A 16,169-nucleotide genomic window follows, 5' to 3' on the forward strand; every position below is an offset into this window, starting at 1 on the left:
ATTTCAATATCAATGAGCTCCAACTCCAACAACAGTCTTTCTCTCTCTGTCGCCATCGTTCACTGTGAGGAGTGGAACGGAGCCGGAGGGTGAACAATTAATCAACGACTTTCACGATAGACGTCGCGAGATTAGGTCGTCTAGCTTAGCGACGCCTACTGATCGGGAGGTGAATTGCCTTGCGTATCCGACATCCCGACGGAGAACTTCGAAAGGTTTAGTAGCCTCTGTGTGACCACGGAGTCGGATTGACGGATAGCGACGGAGTAGCATACCGAGGCTTTGAAAAAAAAATGTTGCAGTTGTTGAAGGAGCTGCACACAATCACCACATCCACCTCTCTTCTTCCTCCATTAAAAAAAATGTATTACCGATGAAAAGAAAAACATGAGAATGACATTTGCTTCAATGTCGAAACACTCATGGAAGTTGTATTTGGCTCTTTCAGCCTAGAAGACACCCCTATGGGTTGTATTTAAGGGTATGCACAAACCTATTTGGATGTTTTGAATAGAGTCTCTGTTGGCCAAAAAAAGAGCTGGAAACATAGAAAACAATATTAGATTCATGGAAAAAGGACCCTAAGTTCAATTGCAAGATTTTATATCTATAAAGTTTTAAAGAGAAAAATAAAGGATGAGGGCTGTTCTGTGATCCAGAAGTAAAAGATTATGATCAAAGTTTATAAAAATGACCTGATTGGATAAAATGCTTTGACTTCTTTATGATGGAATGCAAATCAAATTGACCATACTGCTCAGACTCAGTTGAAATTAAGTTCAGCTTGAATTGTTATGATCATAATCTTAAATTAATTTTCAATTTCAAGGATTTATTTTTGACCTCCAAAAAAGAACCCCATCAATGAAGCTCTGGATGACTCCACAGCGCTTATCTTGCTGTGTGTCTTGGGTCTGTTCTCAGAGATTCAGATTCATGCCTGTAGGTATATCTGTCTGTCATGCCAATGTGAGGCTTTTGTCATTGACAGTGTTCAAAAGTGACGTTTGACACATGATGGATGTAAAAAAAATAAAATAAAAATAATATATATATATATTTTTAATATATATAATTATAGCTATTATAGAAATAACTTTGATATATATCAGATTTATTTCAAAGTTTCATTTGAATAAATGAAAAAACAAATATTGGTAACAGTACTTATCAAAAGTTTCTATGGGAGAGAGTTTGCCAAAGCAGTGATTTTCTTTCACAGCATGGCGTGATGGAGATAGTTCACTATTGTATTAGTCTCTGCTGGGCCAAAATGATATGGCCGCACTGATCAATAGTCTCTGTTACACATGATTTATTTCCCATGACTCTGGCTGTCTGCTTTGCTCCATCTGTCCCCAGCTCTTGCAAATTTCTGCTGCCTGTCTCTCTTAAAGTCACACACACGCACGCACACACACACGCACACACACACACACACACACACACACACACACACACACACACACACACACACACAAACTTGACATGCCTGTTTATTCAGAGCTAAGTCTGTCCTCCCCTGAGAACAGGGAACATTTAGGCACAAAATAGGGCTTCTGTTACCTTTGAACTATTCGCATGAAAAATTATGTTTATTCAAAAAACGAATAGGTTGATTATATAATGGCTGTGTGATGCTTTGGCCCCTTCTGCATACTTAAAAAATAATATCAACAAACAACTTCAGAAGAGGAAATGTGTAAATTTCCCTCTTTGTATCACGGAAAGGGTAAATTTGTGGGTGCAGGTAGAAGGTAATTGATTTATTTGTTTGGCTGAGTGAGTGGGCGAATGAGCCAGTGATTGAACAATGCTGGTCTGCTTAATATGTTCTGAAAAAAAAGGGAAGGGGAAACAAGGCTAACCAGCTCAACACTGCTGGAACTTATCTCAGAAACCATCATCTTATTAATTGTTTATCGCTGATGGACCATGAAATGAACAATTAGATCGGAACATCACTATATTTCACACTTTGATGTTGATGTGGAATAGTAAGTGAAGTGAATCCTGGTACGCATAGAGGCATCCTCATGCAAACTATAAGTAATCGGAATTTAGCATTTAGTGTTTCCATTTCCCTCGCAGATTTGTTGTGCATTGATTATCTGGCATATGATCTGTTGCGTTGTGAAATATGTGTTTGTAAAATCTGCCCAACAAGAATAGCGGTTGTTTTTGAGCTGCTCTACATTTTTCACCAGTGCAGTGTTATTCAAGCTGTATTGGATCTGTTAAGGAGCAGCTTTTGAATTCCTTTTGAATCAGTTTTAACGAATATATAATCACTCATGAATAAATACATTAGATTCACTTATATATTTTGATGCAGTTCAACAGCTTCTTTGAATTGTGTTTGCTCCATTTCATAAATTGAACACCAATGTACAAGAGACTGCTTTTTAATTTCTTAAAGTCTTGATAATTCATATTTTCGTTAATAATCAGAAAGATGATCTGTTGTTGAAGGGGAAAATATATATATATATCAAACTTTAGTGCATCTTGAACTGCAAGTAAATCCATTGGCCTAAATGAAGTGTCATAATGTGGCAGCCAAGTGAGCAACTCTTTTGTGACTGTGTGTGTCACTTTACAGGCCTGTATGGTGTCAGGAACACTGAGCTGTGAGAGAAACAGCTCACCACACGACTGTCCGGGCTCAGCAGGAAGTACCTCCACACACACTTCCAGGTCAAACTCAGACGTCATGTGGGCCAGATGCCTACTCTTCATCTCAACCTTGCTTGCTCCCATCGCCATTGGTAAGTTCACATTACTCATTCCTCAGTATTCCAATTACCTTGCGACTTAAATGTAACGATAATCACTGCCTTATTTTCACACTTAGCAGAACTTCTGCCTTAACAATAAAGATGTTCAGCGCCTTCTTTTATGTCACAATTGGACTAAAAGCTAAACTGAAACACACACAAAAAACGAAGCTGACCGTGTCGCCTAGATTTGTACATTTTTACGAGTACCAAACTGATTGGAGAAAATATGAAACAACATGAAACCTTGACATTTTTTTTCTAATGGAACATCATCGCCCTGCTGTGGTGTCTCTGAAGTGTAAAATACAACAACTTTGAACAAAACCTCAGCATTTCAGAAGACCAAACGAACAAACAAAAAGGAAAAAACAGAAAACACAATGACTAGAAAACAAAAAAAACCACGACAAACTTTCACAAAACACAATGTATATATATATATATATATGTAAATTCTGTAGTTTTCTGAACTATTTTGGGTGCTTTGCATAAATCTTCAGGCACTTAAGTTTATTTAACAAGCACCAATTTATCAGGAGGTTCTTTTCCACATATTTTTATCTAGTCAGAGGGCAAGAAAAAGTGATACCTCGAACTGAAGTCTGGTATTTCATGGCACTGCTTTGACTCCTCATCCGCCCCCACTTACCCAAGGACGTAAAAAGAAACACTGCAGCTGCGATTCCAATGAAACATTCACTCATTCGTTAATGCACATGTATCCTCTACCTTATTAATGTACACATAGTTAGGCTGCCCACACATGCACCAGTGGAGATGCAGTGCCAGTAGGTCATCTATATGTTCCCTGCTCTCCCCTGTGATAGTGAGCTTTGAAGACTCCAAGAGGGAGCTCTGGCCCACTTGGACTTAATCCTATTAATGGCTGCTGTCAATCACAATTTGGAACTTTGTACTTGCCCACATGCCTGGTGCCAGGCTTGCGCAGATGATATGCTTTAAACACTGAAATACTTTGGACTCACATGGACAGTTTCAGGCACACACAGGGAGTGCTCACAAGCAAGCAGCCACTGAGGGCTTTGCTTCAACACTGAGAGATGAGTCTCAGTCAAAAGCATTTGCATCAGTGTCTGAAGGATAAGTCGACATATGCAAATCATGGTGTTTATACTTGGAGGGATTTGCTGAAACAAAGACAGTTTAACTCTCTGGACACATGGAAAGCACTTCATCTTTCCCACTAAGCTGAGTGTTGTCATTATTACGGGATATTAGAGAGTTGTGAAAAAATAACCAAAAAAATAAAAATAAATAAATAAACAAATAAGTAAAAGTGACAGCAAAACATATTTTTGGGGGCTTTGAAGTGATCTGGTACAAGCAGTTTTACCAGAGTGGACTTGTTGAGCGGGTTGGGCCTTTAAAGTTGGTACAATTGCATTAATTTAAAAGAATGTGGAAAACATTTCACAATTTTTTTCATAAAGGGAAGTGCTGCTGCTGCTGCTAATAATAAACAAGAAATCAATCAAAAAATCAATAAGATACAATTTGCACAAGTTCATTATATTCATCATTGGATGAATATTTGTTAAAGCATCAGACAAGTATAGAGGGTGACCAATAGCATGATTTCATTAAAAACCGAGAAAATATGCATACATGACAATATTCAGTCTGGAAGTTGTCACAGGCATCCAAAAGGAAGATTGTCCCTGACAATCATCATGACATGTCAGCTTTGGTCTGCCCAACGAGTGTTTATTTGGTGGGCAGTTATATTCTAAAATCTATATTGGTAATTGGCTGTATGGACAGTTTTCACAGTGCATACTAAACAGTCTCAGTTCCCTTAAGCTTTTTGACATTTTTAGATTTGAGATTAATCTTAGCATGAATTAAATGTATTCTAAATCGACACATGATGTTCCAATTGACAAAGAAGCAATCGTTTTGTTCATTTATCAAGGCAAAATTTCAATGTGCCATGAAAATATGTGTAGAGACTTTCTGTCATAACAGTTGCAACTGAGCTTTGTTGCATCCTGCTTTGATCTTTGACGCGTGTGATGCCTCGACAACTTCACTGAAGTCCACCTGTGCACAGCTCAACTCATTAGACATAATTAAGAAGAGGCAAAGATCGACATAAGGCATCACGAATTATAGTGTGTGTCAGAGTGAAAACTAAACCAAAACTGGTGTGGAGAGAATTGTCTAGAGACCTGTGAGACAGGACTGTGTCGAGGTTTAGATCTGGAGAGGTACACGAGAACATTTCTGAGGCATTGAAAGTTGCAAAAAGCTCAGTCGCTCCCATCTCTCAACAGCCCAAGTTCTAAAAAAGTTGGGATCCTGTGTAAACAATAACAGGATGCAATAATTTAGAAATCCCATGAACAATACTTTATTAACAATGGAACACTGAAAACATAGTGAATATGAAAAGTTAGACACCCTCCAGGTTGCTGTAATTGCTAAATTTAAAAGACGAAATCTCTAATGGTATGGGGGTGCGTTACTATTGAACTGGCAACCTGCACATCTGGAAAGACATGAATGCTGAAAGGTATTTACATCTTTTAGAGCAACATTTGCTCCCATCCAGAAATAAAATGGAGGAAGTGTTAAGCACCAACATACTTCCTGAATCTGGCTGCCTAGCCAAACTGAGAAGAACAAGAAGAACAAATTATTCACAATGACATGTGTTGACATGTTTTGAGGGAACCAGTCAAGGAACATCCTATCATTAACAGCCCTACACTCAAGCACGGTGGTGGCAGCACAATTATGTACAGATATGTTTCTGTGACAGGGCAAAGCAGTTTTGAGCAATCTTGAATGTTCAGGATATCTTGCTGGAGTGAAAGTTTTCATTTTAAAAAGCAGCTGTCCCAAGGGTATGGCAAAACTTTCTGCTGGTATTGTATGATACCTTGTTTTGATTTTTATCTCTTGTCATAGAATGTATTGAAAAAAAAAGAAAGAATAACCTTTAGAATATCTTTTGCTCTTAAAAATGTGTATTTATTTATTTTACTCAGAGGACACATATGTCAGACTCCAGCACTGGCCAAATGCTTTGGCAGTTCAAGTGAGATATCACCTTTTAAATCTCTCTCTCCTTTCTCCTCTCACCCTCTCATTCTCCGTCTTTCTATCTATCCACTTCTTTCGCCACTCTCTTGTTCTTGGCCCAAATGTAGAAATCAATATCCTTTTGTTTCAGCCCCCTGAGGCAATGAGAGTGTCTGAATAAGATTGTCTGTACTATCAGCAGCTGCCAAGTTTCTGTCACCACTTACACAACTAATGACAGATGCATTAACATGCACTTACAGCTCAACATTATTAGATGTGGGCAAAGGCAGGGAGCTAAACATGGGAACATACTGTATGTGGCTGAGTGCATGTGCAAAAGGTGTGGCGTGACTGAACATTCTCATTTGCAAAAAGGGCAAATATACATAGAGGGAATTGTTTTTAGTCAGATTAAACACTGCGTTACTATAGGCGAGGCAGCTGATGTAAAAACATGAGCTAAAAGGTGACAGATGAGACAGGATTATGTGCCAGTCATGACATTTAGTTCTGCTTATGGTGGCAGTGTTTTTTAATTGACTTCACCTTGGCACTTTATTACCAAAAATTATCATTTTATGAATTGTTTGATGATTTCAAAAAAGTTTTCAAGAAATATTACTTCTATATTGGCCATATGGTTGGGATATGATTCAAGACCCATAAATGTAACTGACATCCCACCCTGGCACACCTTCATTATGACTAACTTAAACTTTAACACACAAGTGATGCCCAATTGACAATATTAGGGAGGTTTTGCTGATTTGCACCATGCAAAAAAAAAAAGTAAAATGCCATTTAGTTTTCACATTTGGATGGTTTCATCATGAAATTTGCCATAAAGCATTGGGCGATTAAGCTGCACCATTAATTTTGAAAAAAGAAACAAAACGCCGTTAAAAAATATTCTCAGGTGGCGAGGCTTATACACAGCATGAGCTGTCATGGAGCAATTCCTGTCTCAACTAAGTAAACTCAGCTCAGACATTCTGAAAAAGACCTCCTGCTTGCCTGGTGAATTTGGTTTGCTTTTTTCAACCCAGAATCTGACTCATTCCAGCTTGAAACGTGAACAGTGAGGGAACAAATTGACTCTTTCTCTTGAGCTCAAAAGAGTTTGAACTTGCCAGTCACCAGATTCAGCTTTATTTGTTACATGTACAGTCATGTGAAGAAGGAATTATACCTTCCATCAATGCAAAGGCTTTATGTAATAATAAGAGAAATTATCTATCCCATATTTCAAGATTTGGTAAATGCAACCACAGATAAATGCGGCTTGCTCAGTTCTTGGTTCTTTGAAAAGAACTCAGCCAAATTGAGGAAACTGTGTGAAAACAAAAAGTACACCCTCACTACTTCCAAAGAAATGAACAGAGTATGTAGCAGCCAGTGGTCGTTCCAGCAAGTTCCTAACCAAGGTGAGACTGTTCACTGTTCAGAGAAACTGCTAAAAGCCAAAGCGCTACATCTCAGACTCTACGGGCTTCAGTTAGCATGTTAAGTTTTAAAGTTTATGACAGTACAGTTAGAAAAAGACACAGTGGTGGAAGGGTGAAGATTTGGTCTTACTTTGCAGCCACAGGACCAGGGCACCTTGCAGTCGACCATGAAAACCTCTGTATACCAAAGTATTCTGGAGTCAAATGTTTGCCCATCTGTCTGAAGGCTAAAGCTTGGAAATTAGGTCATGCATCAGGACAATGATCCCAAGCACAGCAGCAGCAACAGAATGGCTGAAAAAAAGAAAAGAATCAAGTTAATTGAATGACCCAGTCAAAGTCCAGACCTCAACCTGATTGGAAAGCTGTGGCGGGACTTTAAGAGAGCTGTGAATAAACTAAATGCCTGCAAGCATCAACGAACTGAAGCTTCATTGTAAAAAGAGTGGGCCAAAATTCCTCCACAATGATGAGACTGGTAACATTATACAGAAAACAGTTACCTCAATTGAGTTGTTGTGCAGTTCAGTTATTGCTGCTAAAAGCAACAAGCTATTCAATCATGGACTGTACTTAGTTTTGTACATACTGCATCTACAGTTTGATTACAATGACACGGTGTAATAAGTCATGTGTTGTTATTCATCTAAAGATATATTAACCTAATTTTCTTTTCTTTTTTTTAATACTATATTTTGAAGTTTTCAGTTATGCACAGTACAACTCATTCCAGCAGGTAAAGTAGTATAAATAATAAATACTAACAAATAAGTAACAATAATAGTAATGATAATAATAATGATAATAATACTATCAATAATGATAGTAATAATAATAATAGTATTTAAGAAAATAAAGAAAATACATAGAATTATTATAATAAAAACAAAAAAATGCAATTATTACATTGTAATAGATGTGTCAAAGACATCTTAAACAATGTACCTGGACGTTATTATCAATTTATAATTGATAGTTCAAGGCTTACAGAGAGTCCACAGCTGTTAGGGGTAATGTTTCAACATACTGAATAAAAGGTTGCCAGATCTTTAAAAAGGTGTCATGTTTATTTTTCATGACGTGTGATTTTCTCTAAAGGTAAACAGGTCATCATTTCTGATATCCATTTCGATATAGAGAGCGATGAATCTGACTTCCAGGTTAACGCGATGCATTTTCTGGAAAGAAGTAAAAGCTATGTCAATACATTTCCTGGAACTCTGACTTCATTTGAAGTTTGTTACATTGCCCAAAAGACGGAGTCCTGGATGGTTCTAATCTGTTAACTGTGCTGCTGCAGCCTTTGCTAAGATGCTGTAATAAAATAAATATTTTTTTTCTTACCTCAGTATCACGTATCCTATTGACCTAAATAAAGGTCAATACAAATCAATAAAAATGTTATTATGGAATACAGACATACCCCTCCTTTAGATTTAGAGTGCAAATGTTTTTGTGCTTTTGTGTTATAAAGTCTGCTTTACGCCCAGTGGGTACACTGCAAGGCAACGCTAAAAGATATCTTATCCAAATCTTGTCTAGACAGCTTCCTCACAATACTTTGCATTGATCTCTTGCATGCTTCACTTAACTCTTTCTTTCATATATATTCCTCCTCACAAAGGCCGTCGTGATGCAGCCATTGAAAACTAGCAAACTAACACTTTAGTTAACAGATTGTTGCCCCAGTGCCCTAAGTAGCGAAGCTTACACACACAGAAACCAAAGATGCCCCTTAATTCTTCACCGACTCCGGAGACACACACACCCAATCTGAATGTGTGCTTAAGGTCTAATCATGGCCTACGGCGATGTTCCTACGTGTGTGCGCAAGTGTCTGTTCATCAAAGAGGACATTTTCAGTAAATGTCACTTATATATCAGTCCTATCTCTAAGCTATGGCCTGCCATTATCAGTGTTGTGCCCTCAGGTACCAGCACCGCACAGATATAGGCAACAATGGCTGTGAATTTCTTCCTTGAAATTCCACCACACTGAGCATTTGTATGCACGTGTGCCTCTGTGTGTGTGTAAGATGTGGTGAAGGGCAGTATTAAGTTGAGCCCGAGCAGAGTGTCATTGAGCTCATTCAGATTCTTTGCTGCATATGTGTCACCATGACGCTCCCCTAACGAATGAAAGAGCCAAGGGAGGCAGGAAAGGGTTTCTATGGTTACCGTCACAGGGAGAACGAGGAAGGTGGTGGTGCGGCTCGCTTTTTGGAGATGTTTTAGGCCTGTGTCTGTCGATTGTTGCGCGTGTTCATACACGCACATGTGAATATGCTTTCAGGAACTAATTTAAAAGGTTCTGACAGGTTAAAAGGTCTTAAAATGGAGGAGCAAGCTGTTTCAAAACTTTGCCTTGACACCAGTTTGGTCCGAATTTAATACATTGTATTGATTCAATAGTCAGAATTCATAATATGTATATTGCTCTGGATGTGGCACATATTCTCAGTTGAGTTTACTCAGGAGGAGCTAGCTGTTGACACACAGTATCTTGTATAACATTAGAAATAATACAGTCTACTTTAATATCAAAGAAAGGTTTAGGTGATGGAAAAAAAAAGAAAACTCATGTGAACACCTCAGCTAATAACCTATCTATCAGGGGATGTTGGTTGAGCCTCCCAGGGACTGCTGCTCTCAACAACAAAGAATAACAACATCCAAGCTACACCACAACAACCGAAATCCCTGGGAACATACAGCCCCACACCACCGACATCACACAACACTTTTACAGCAGCTCTGTATCATAGCTCGGTTTTCTGTGGGTGCCTTTTTCCACAGTCGAGTGGATGGCACACAAACAAAAATATCCACGAGTTCAGTAGCCTCATTGACAATGGAATTAATGAAATGTTTCCTATTTTACTGGAGTGGACGCATGCATCAAGCTTAATACTTCTGGGAATAATTGTGCATTGCCATCTTTGAGTAATCTCTGCAGCTCTAAGTGTCTGTTAAAATGGCCAGGCAATTATCCACTATCTGCAAAGATGTCCAAAACAGCTAATTACAAAGCAGTAATTACCTATTCGGTTCACTTGCGACAGTGGGCATGCCCTCGTGAAAAATCTACACTGATGCTGTTGTTTTCGTGTATTTGGGATAATCAAGTCTCTATGACAGGAGTACAAATAGAGTTTTGGTTAAAGACATTTTATTCTTGTACAATTTAAGCCTCTACTGCGCAGAGATACAAAGCAGCCCTACTAACAGATCTGGGTATTTTGGTGGTTCAAAAGCAAAAATGAACTGACTGTCATTAGAGCAAGTAGCAATCTTGTGATGCTAATGTGTCTTTTTGTGTGTCCAGTGTATGGCCGTGCCCCTATCCCCATGGCAGTTGTGCGCAGGGAGCTGTCTTGTGAGTCCTACCCTATCGAACTACGCTGTCCAGGCACAGATGTCATCATGATCGAGAGCGCCAACTACGGCCGCACTGATGACAAGATCTGCGACTCGGACCCGGCCCAGATGGAGAACACACGGTGCTACCTGCCGGATGCCTACAAGATCATGTCACTCAGGTCAGTCTTTGTGTGCATGTGTCTTTGTCTGAGTTTATAGGTCATCCTGGTCATGTGTCAAGCTCTGAATTGCCAACATGACAACCTGCTTTTAAGAAGATCACAGGAAACAACATCTTAAACACAACCCCTGCCAATCTTCGTGTGAAGGAATGGAGGACAAAAATTATAGTAAACCCAGAGAATCCAGTGTAACTAAGCCTCATACCTTGCAGTTCTGCCCCTCACACTTCCTGTACATGTACTATGGCACAATACCACAAAGCTGCAGGATGAAAGTGAGTCAGGTAACACCTACCCCGCACGCCTCTCCAGCGTGACTGCCTCCTTTCCTGACAGTGCTTTCGGGGTGCACAATGAGCGAGGGCGACGAATGCTTCACAGTTCATTATCAGTTTGTCACTGACTTAAATGCTCAGTTTTGATTTTTATTGCTTTTACAATTGCAGATGTTCATTTTATGTCTCTGGTGTTTCTTGTTATTAAAAATGACAAATGTGGCTTGATAAATACGGGTTAGGTGTCACAGTTATAGTAGCCAGCAATGGTCTGATTCCTATTCTTGTTTGGAAGGAGGATTATTAAATGAGTGTGTGTTTAATTGTAGCATATGTAAGTGAAATAGGAAACGGTCATGATGGTGAACTTGTATTTGCCACCGGTAAATTATCTTAGCAGTTTTGTGCAATAAATAACGCCTTACAAGAGTGTAGGAAAAACCATATTTACCCAGAAAAGTTTGTCACGTAAAGTAAGACAGTTATGACGGAAAGTGTTTTTTTTTTCCCTTTCAAGATGATTAATATGAAAAGTTTTCATAAAAAAATAAAAAAATGACAAAGCAATGAACAGAGAAAAAAAAACATCAAATTAAAAGTTGAGATTGAAAATTTCAATTTCAGCTTCATGTAATTTAAAGATCAAATTAAATTAAACTATATAAAGAACACCATCTGGTACCTAAATTATGAAAAATACAAGAGGTGTAAGTTTTCAGTGTTTTTGGAAATTCTGTGAAATTAAATACCTTGAAAAAAGGGATTTTTTTTTGCGGCCAAAGTAAACTGCCTATTAAAGGTGTCTCCTACAAACATATGCTCCTGTTTTTTGTCTTCTAAATTTGACATGAACCTGTGGCGAACGTCGAAAAGTTATTGCGTTGAAAACATAGAATAAAAGAAAGGGCAAAAACACCATTAAACTTCCCCATTCAATATTTAACATAAAATCTAATTTTTGTATAACAAGTCCTTAGGAATATTTCTGTTTGAAGATGCAGATAATGATAATAAAATGACAAAATAATAAAACCAGAGCTTTGTTTAGGATGTTGGAAGTAACATTTATTTTGTTTTTTTTAAGTGCATGGAAAAAAGGATATTTGCTCACTTTAAACAAAATAGGCAGAAATGCTGTTTTCATTGCACTTATTTGTTGAGGCACCAGATATAATAAACCTGTCTGATTCTGGCAGAACTCTGAATCTCCTTTCTGTAATTGAGTTTGTATTTTTGTTAACAGACAGGTGCACTCTTTCAGCTACACTTGAGTATCTTTTAATATTGTTTAAAGCACTAAAAGATTGCTTTCTTTTACAGCATTTGCACTGCTGGAAGTAGCCTGAAGTGTAGAGCTGGAATTGGTCTTTTGGTGTTTGGTTATCTGTGCTGGAAATAGCCTTTTTATTCCACTGTGCTCTCCACAAGGTACAGTGCTAACTTTTAGGGCAGGTATGTTGGTGATAACTAACTGGAAAAATATTAACAGGACAAAGATAGCAGTGATAAAGCAAGGCTATCTTAAATTAGAAAGTCTGAATATAAATAATTCATTCACGTCACCATTAGTATCAGGATTTTTCAGATCATGTGTTCCTCTGACTCTGAGTGCCTCTCCCTGCTGTCCCATTATTTCCTCTCTCGTCTTTCTTCTGTGTTTAATATTGCTGTCATCTTTCTGTCTTCTGCTCCGTTCTCTGTTTCTCTATCAGACCACCTGTCTCTGACATGTGGTGGAGTTGCGATTGAGGTTGCTTTGGCCCCTGGCTCGGTCTCTCTGAACGCTCTGTCTGCCGCAGCTTGTGTGGCCATTCTCCTCCAGCCGCTTCCATCCATTATTTATACGCAGGCACACGCGCACGCCCACACACACAGACACGCGCACACAAACGGCATGCCCCACACACAGCATACACTGCCCAGGGGCTCCACCAGACTTTAAGCTCCAATTAGCAGAGCCAGAGGCCAAACTTAATCTTGAGGGATCCTCTATGGAGGTGACTCAGCCCCGAAACAACTGTTTATCACATATATTTCAGGTGAGATTGTGTGTGTGTGTTGAGAGAGCCTGTGTGGTGAGACTTTACCTGGTGCCGCACAAGCATCAGTGTTAGTGCACATGCCGAATGCATGCATTTTTTGCAATTGTTTATTCACAGCGAAGGCTTTATTGGGGCTTTCGCACAGACTGACGAAGGCTTTTTGTGTATTCAACTTATGCTCACACAGTACTCACACACTCCCTCTTCTTCAGTCTGTTTCAGCCTTTATGGTTTCCAATCTATCATTCCCTCTATGTCTGTGTCGTCTCTGGCTTTCAAGCTCAGCTCAGCTGGTTGATAAAATCAGAACATGTTCTGCCTGCCCAGTGTTTCCTCGGTATCACATTCTCTTTGTTTTCCTCTCTACCACACTCCAAGGCCAAGGAATGTGTGGGTGCGTGTGTGTGTGTGTGTGTGTGTGTGTGTGTGTGTGTGTGTGTGTGCGTTTGTGAAAGCGTGCATGTTTCTGTGCGTATGTTTGTGTGTGTGAGCCCATACCACATAATTGGTCCTGATATCAAAGCCTCATATCTCCAGAGGGTCTCACAAGGCTTCTCAGGCAACCTAGAAAGGACCTGATACAGCTGCATTTCCCAGATTATCTCCCTATTGGGATACACTGGGTTGAAGAGGAAATGAAGCCGTGGCCATGAAAGTTATGCCTAATCTGTTTTAGTGATATACTGGCCTCAGTTCAGTGACTCACTTTGTTTTTATCAATGTTTTGAACCGAAGCACCATGATTTCAAAATGGCTACTGAAATTTTTTTCAAGGTCTTGCTGCTTACTCAACTTCCTTTTTTAATGTTTTATCTTCAATAATAAAGTCTCCCCGATTACATCCCATACGCTCATGAGTACACCCTCTTTTAATTCTGAGGTTTTACATGCACATCAGGACTTAGAAAAATATCATCCAATCCTCACATGGTCTGAAAGGAGACATATTATGCCCTTTCTTTTGCCACTAACTGACAAAATTTATTGAGGTCCGAATGAAATGTCGGTGAGATGATTTGGACAAAATAACACAACAGCTATTTTTTACATTTAAGGACACGGAGTGACCCACTTGACTCCACTCCATCCATCTCCCTCAGGGTCTGCCTCTGTTGAAACCGGTAATAATTGATAACCCTACGTTATTACGTGCTACAGCTCCAACTTCTAAGTGGTAGAAAATTAAAGAATCGGATTCCTCTTCAGATTTCCATGTCGGGATGTAAAGAGTTGTAGCTTTTGGGTTTTTTGCACTTTCCCTAAGCGTTACGCGTTCTGACCTTGGGCTGAACTTGATGGGACATCCACTGCTTGGAATATTGGCACCTCTCTCGAACGTTCTCCACTTGTGAATAATCTTTCTCACTGTAGAACGATGGACTCTGTATTCTTTGGAGATGGTCTTGTAATCCCTCTTGGATTGATGGGCAGCAACAATTGCGTCTCTAAGATCATTGCTGATGTCTTTCCTCCTTGGCATAGTGTTAACACACACTTAAATCTTTTGCTTTTAAACTTTTGCTTTGATAGAGGTGCTCACACTTACTGATGATCAGTTAATCAAGTACATTTCATTAGGAAAACCTTGCTGCTGTTTATAAAAATGTTTTTACTGTGTTTTCACGCACTTCTTCTGCTTTTGTGAAATAGATACTGATATGGTGTAATATGTCATGTTGCTGATCTGAGGCTGCATTTACCTGATTTTAAAACCTGATTCTTCTTCTTATGATCATCATTATTATGCTATGATACGCTAAAGCTTAGACATTAAAAAGGGTGTACCTTCTTTTTCACATGACAGTCAGTATATGATTAGATTGACTCTGTATTAAAGCAGCCGTTCACTTCTGCACGGGCAGAGTGCTGCGAGCCCAAATGTTGAAATAGTGATCTATTAGCATTAAATGACTTTATGGCGTCTACAGAGATGCTTCTCAATGCACTCCCTGCCCCTCACTGATACTTGAGTGCCTCATGAACCAAGTACCTTTCAGCTCACTCTCTCTCTCTCCCAATCTCCCTCTTAATCCCACACACATGAATACTTGAGGCTGAAAGTGTGGACAGCTCAGAGAATGTGTAGACAGTGCACACAGGCAAACACACTTTGTTTTGTTACCCCTGCCACCACTATCGTGATAGAAAATTACTTCTGGACTTCAAACAGACTTTCCCCCGTCACCTTTACACCGCCTCTGCCACCTTGTCACCTTGTTTGCCCTCTTCCTCCTTTCTCTCCCTTTCCCATCTTTCTCTCTGTTGCTCTTCTTCTCTGTCTCTTTCTGTTCCTCTCAAAGCAGTCCCGAAACACAAAGAGAAACTGCTTCAACAAGAAAAACACGGGAGGGGAGTTTTTCACCCCCCTAATCCTTGGTTCTCCCTCTCTCTCTTGCTTTCCGAAGTGTTAAACAGCAACATGCTTTATTTAGTATTATCCTATCTGTAACCCTCTTGATGCCTCAATTTTTTTTTGCCACTCCATTTCCAGTTTTCTTCTTCCCAATCCCCATTCCTCAAATTGCTTCTCACTCCACTATTTCTCACCCTCACTGTCACTTTTCCTTCCGCTCTCGCCATCTGGTTTCGCTTTCACCTCCTTTCCTGTTATTTCCAGACGCTTTTTTCGTTCCCCAACTCTGGGGATAGGTGGGGTTGAGGCTTAAGTGCATGGGCGTATGGACTGCAGCATGTTCCCTGTACTTCACTTTGTATTCTATATTTTGCCCATATATTGACCAAATGCACTCCGGTTGATAGCAAGAGAGAAATCTCAAGTCTCTAAGTGAAACGCTCAGTGGCCTGTAAGATCCTGCAGTTGGTGCATGATCACTGTAAACACACCACCAAACGCAGTAACCCTGTGATCGCGTTGACATGAATACACAAAAAGGCATGCATGCCCACTTGCTCTTCTGTCCACACACACTTTGACAGTTGCTAAGCTTGGTCAAGTTGTTCTGACAGGCTGCCTCTTTCGAAATGAGCCTCGGCCGTCAAAGTGCCAGGCTACTGTGCTCGTGTATGACAGCGTTTG

The 16,169-nt window shown here is 39.5% G+C and overlaps 1 protein-coding gene across 1 annotated transcript in view; it reads left to right on the top strand.

The window, feature by feature from the left end:
* Positions 1-16,169, top strand: part of adgrl3.1 (adhesion G protein-coupled receptor L3.1) — a 131,635-nt gene that overhangs the window by 31,698 nt on the left and 83,768 nt on the right. Inside the window, exons 3-4 of the mRNA XM_075462777.1 lie at positions 2,603-2,768; positions 10,599-10,812. Of these exons, the coding sequence (XP_075318892.1) occupies positions 2,609-2,768; positions 10,599-10,812 (374 nt within the window). The 5' untranslated portion in view covers positions 2,603-2,608. The remainder of the gene's footprint in view (positions 1-2,602; positions 2,769-10,598; positions 10,813-16,169) is intronic.

Source organism: Odontesthes bonariensis, chromosome 4, assembly GCF_027942865.1.
Source record: "Odontesthes bonariensis isolate fOdoBon6 chromosome 4, fOdoBon6.hap1, whole genome shotgun sequence".
Lineage (NCBI taxonomy): Eukaryota > Metazoa > Chordata > Actinopteri > Atheriniformes > Atherinopsidae > Odontesthes > Odontesthes bonariensis.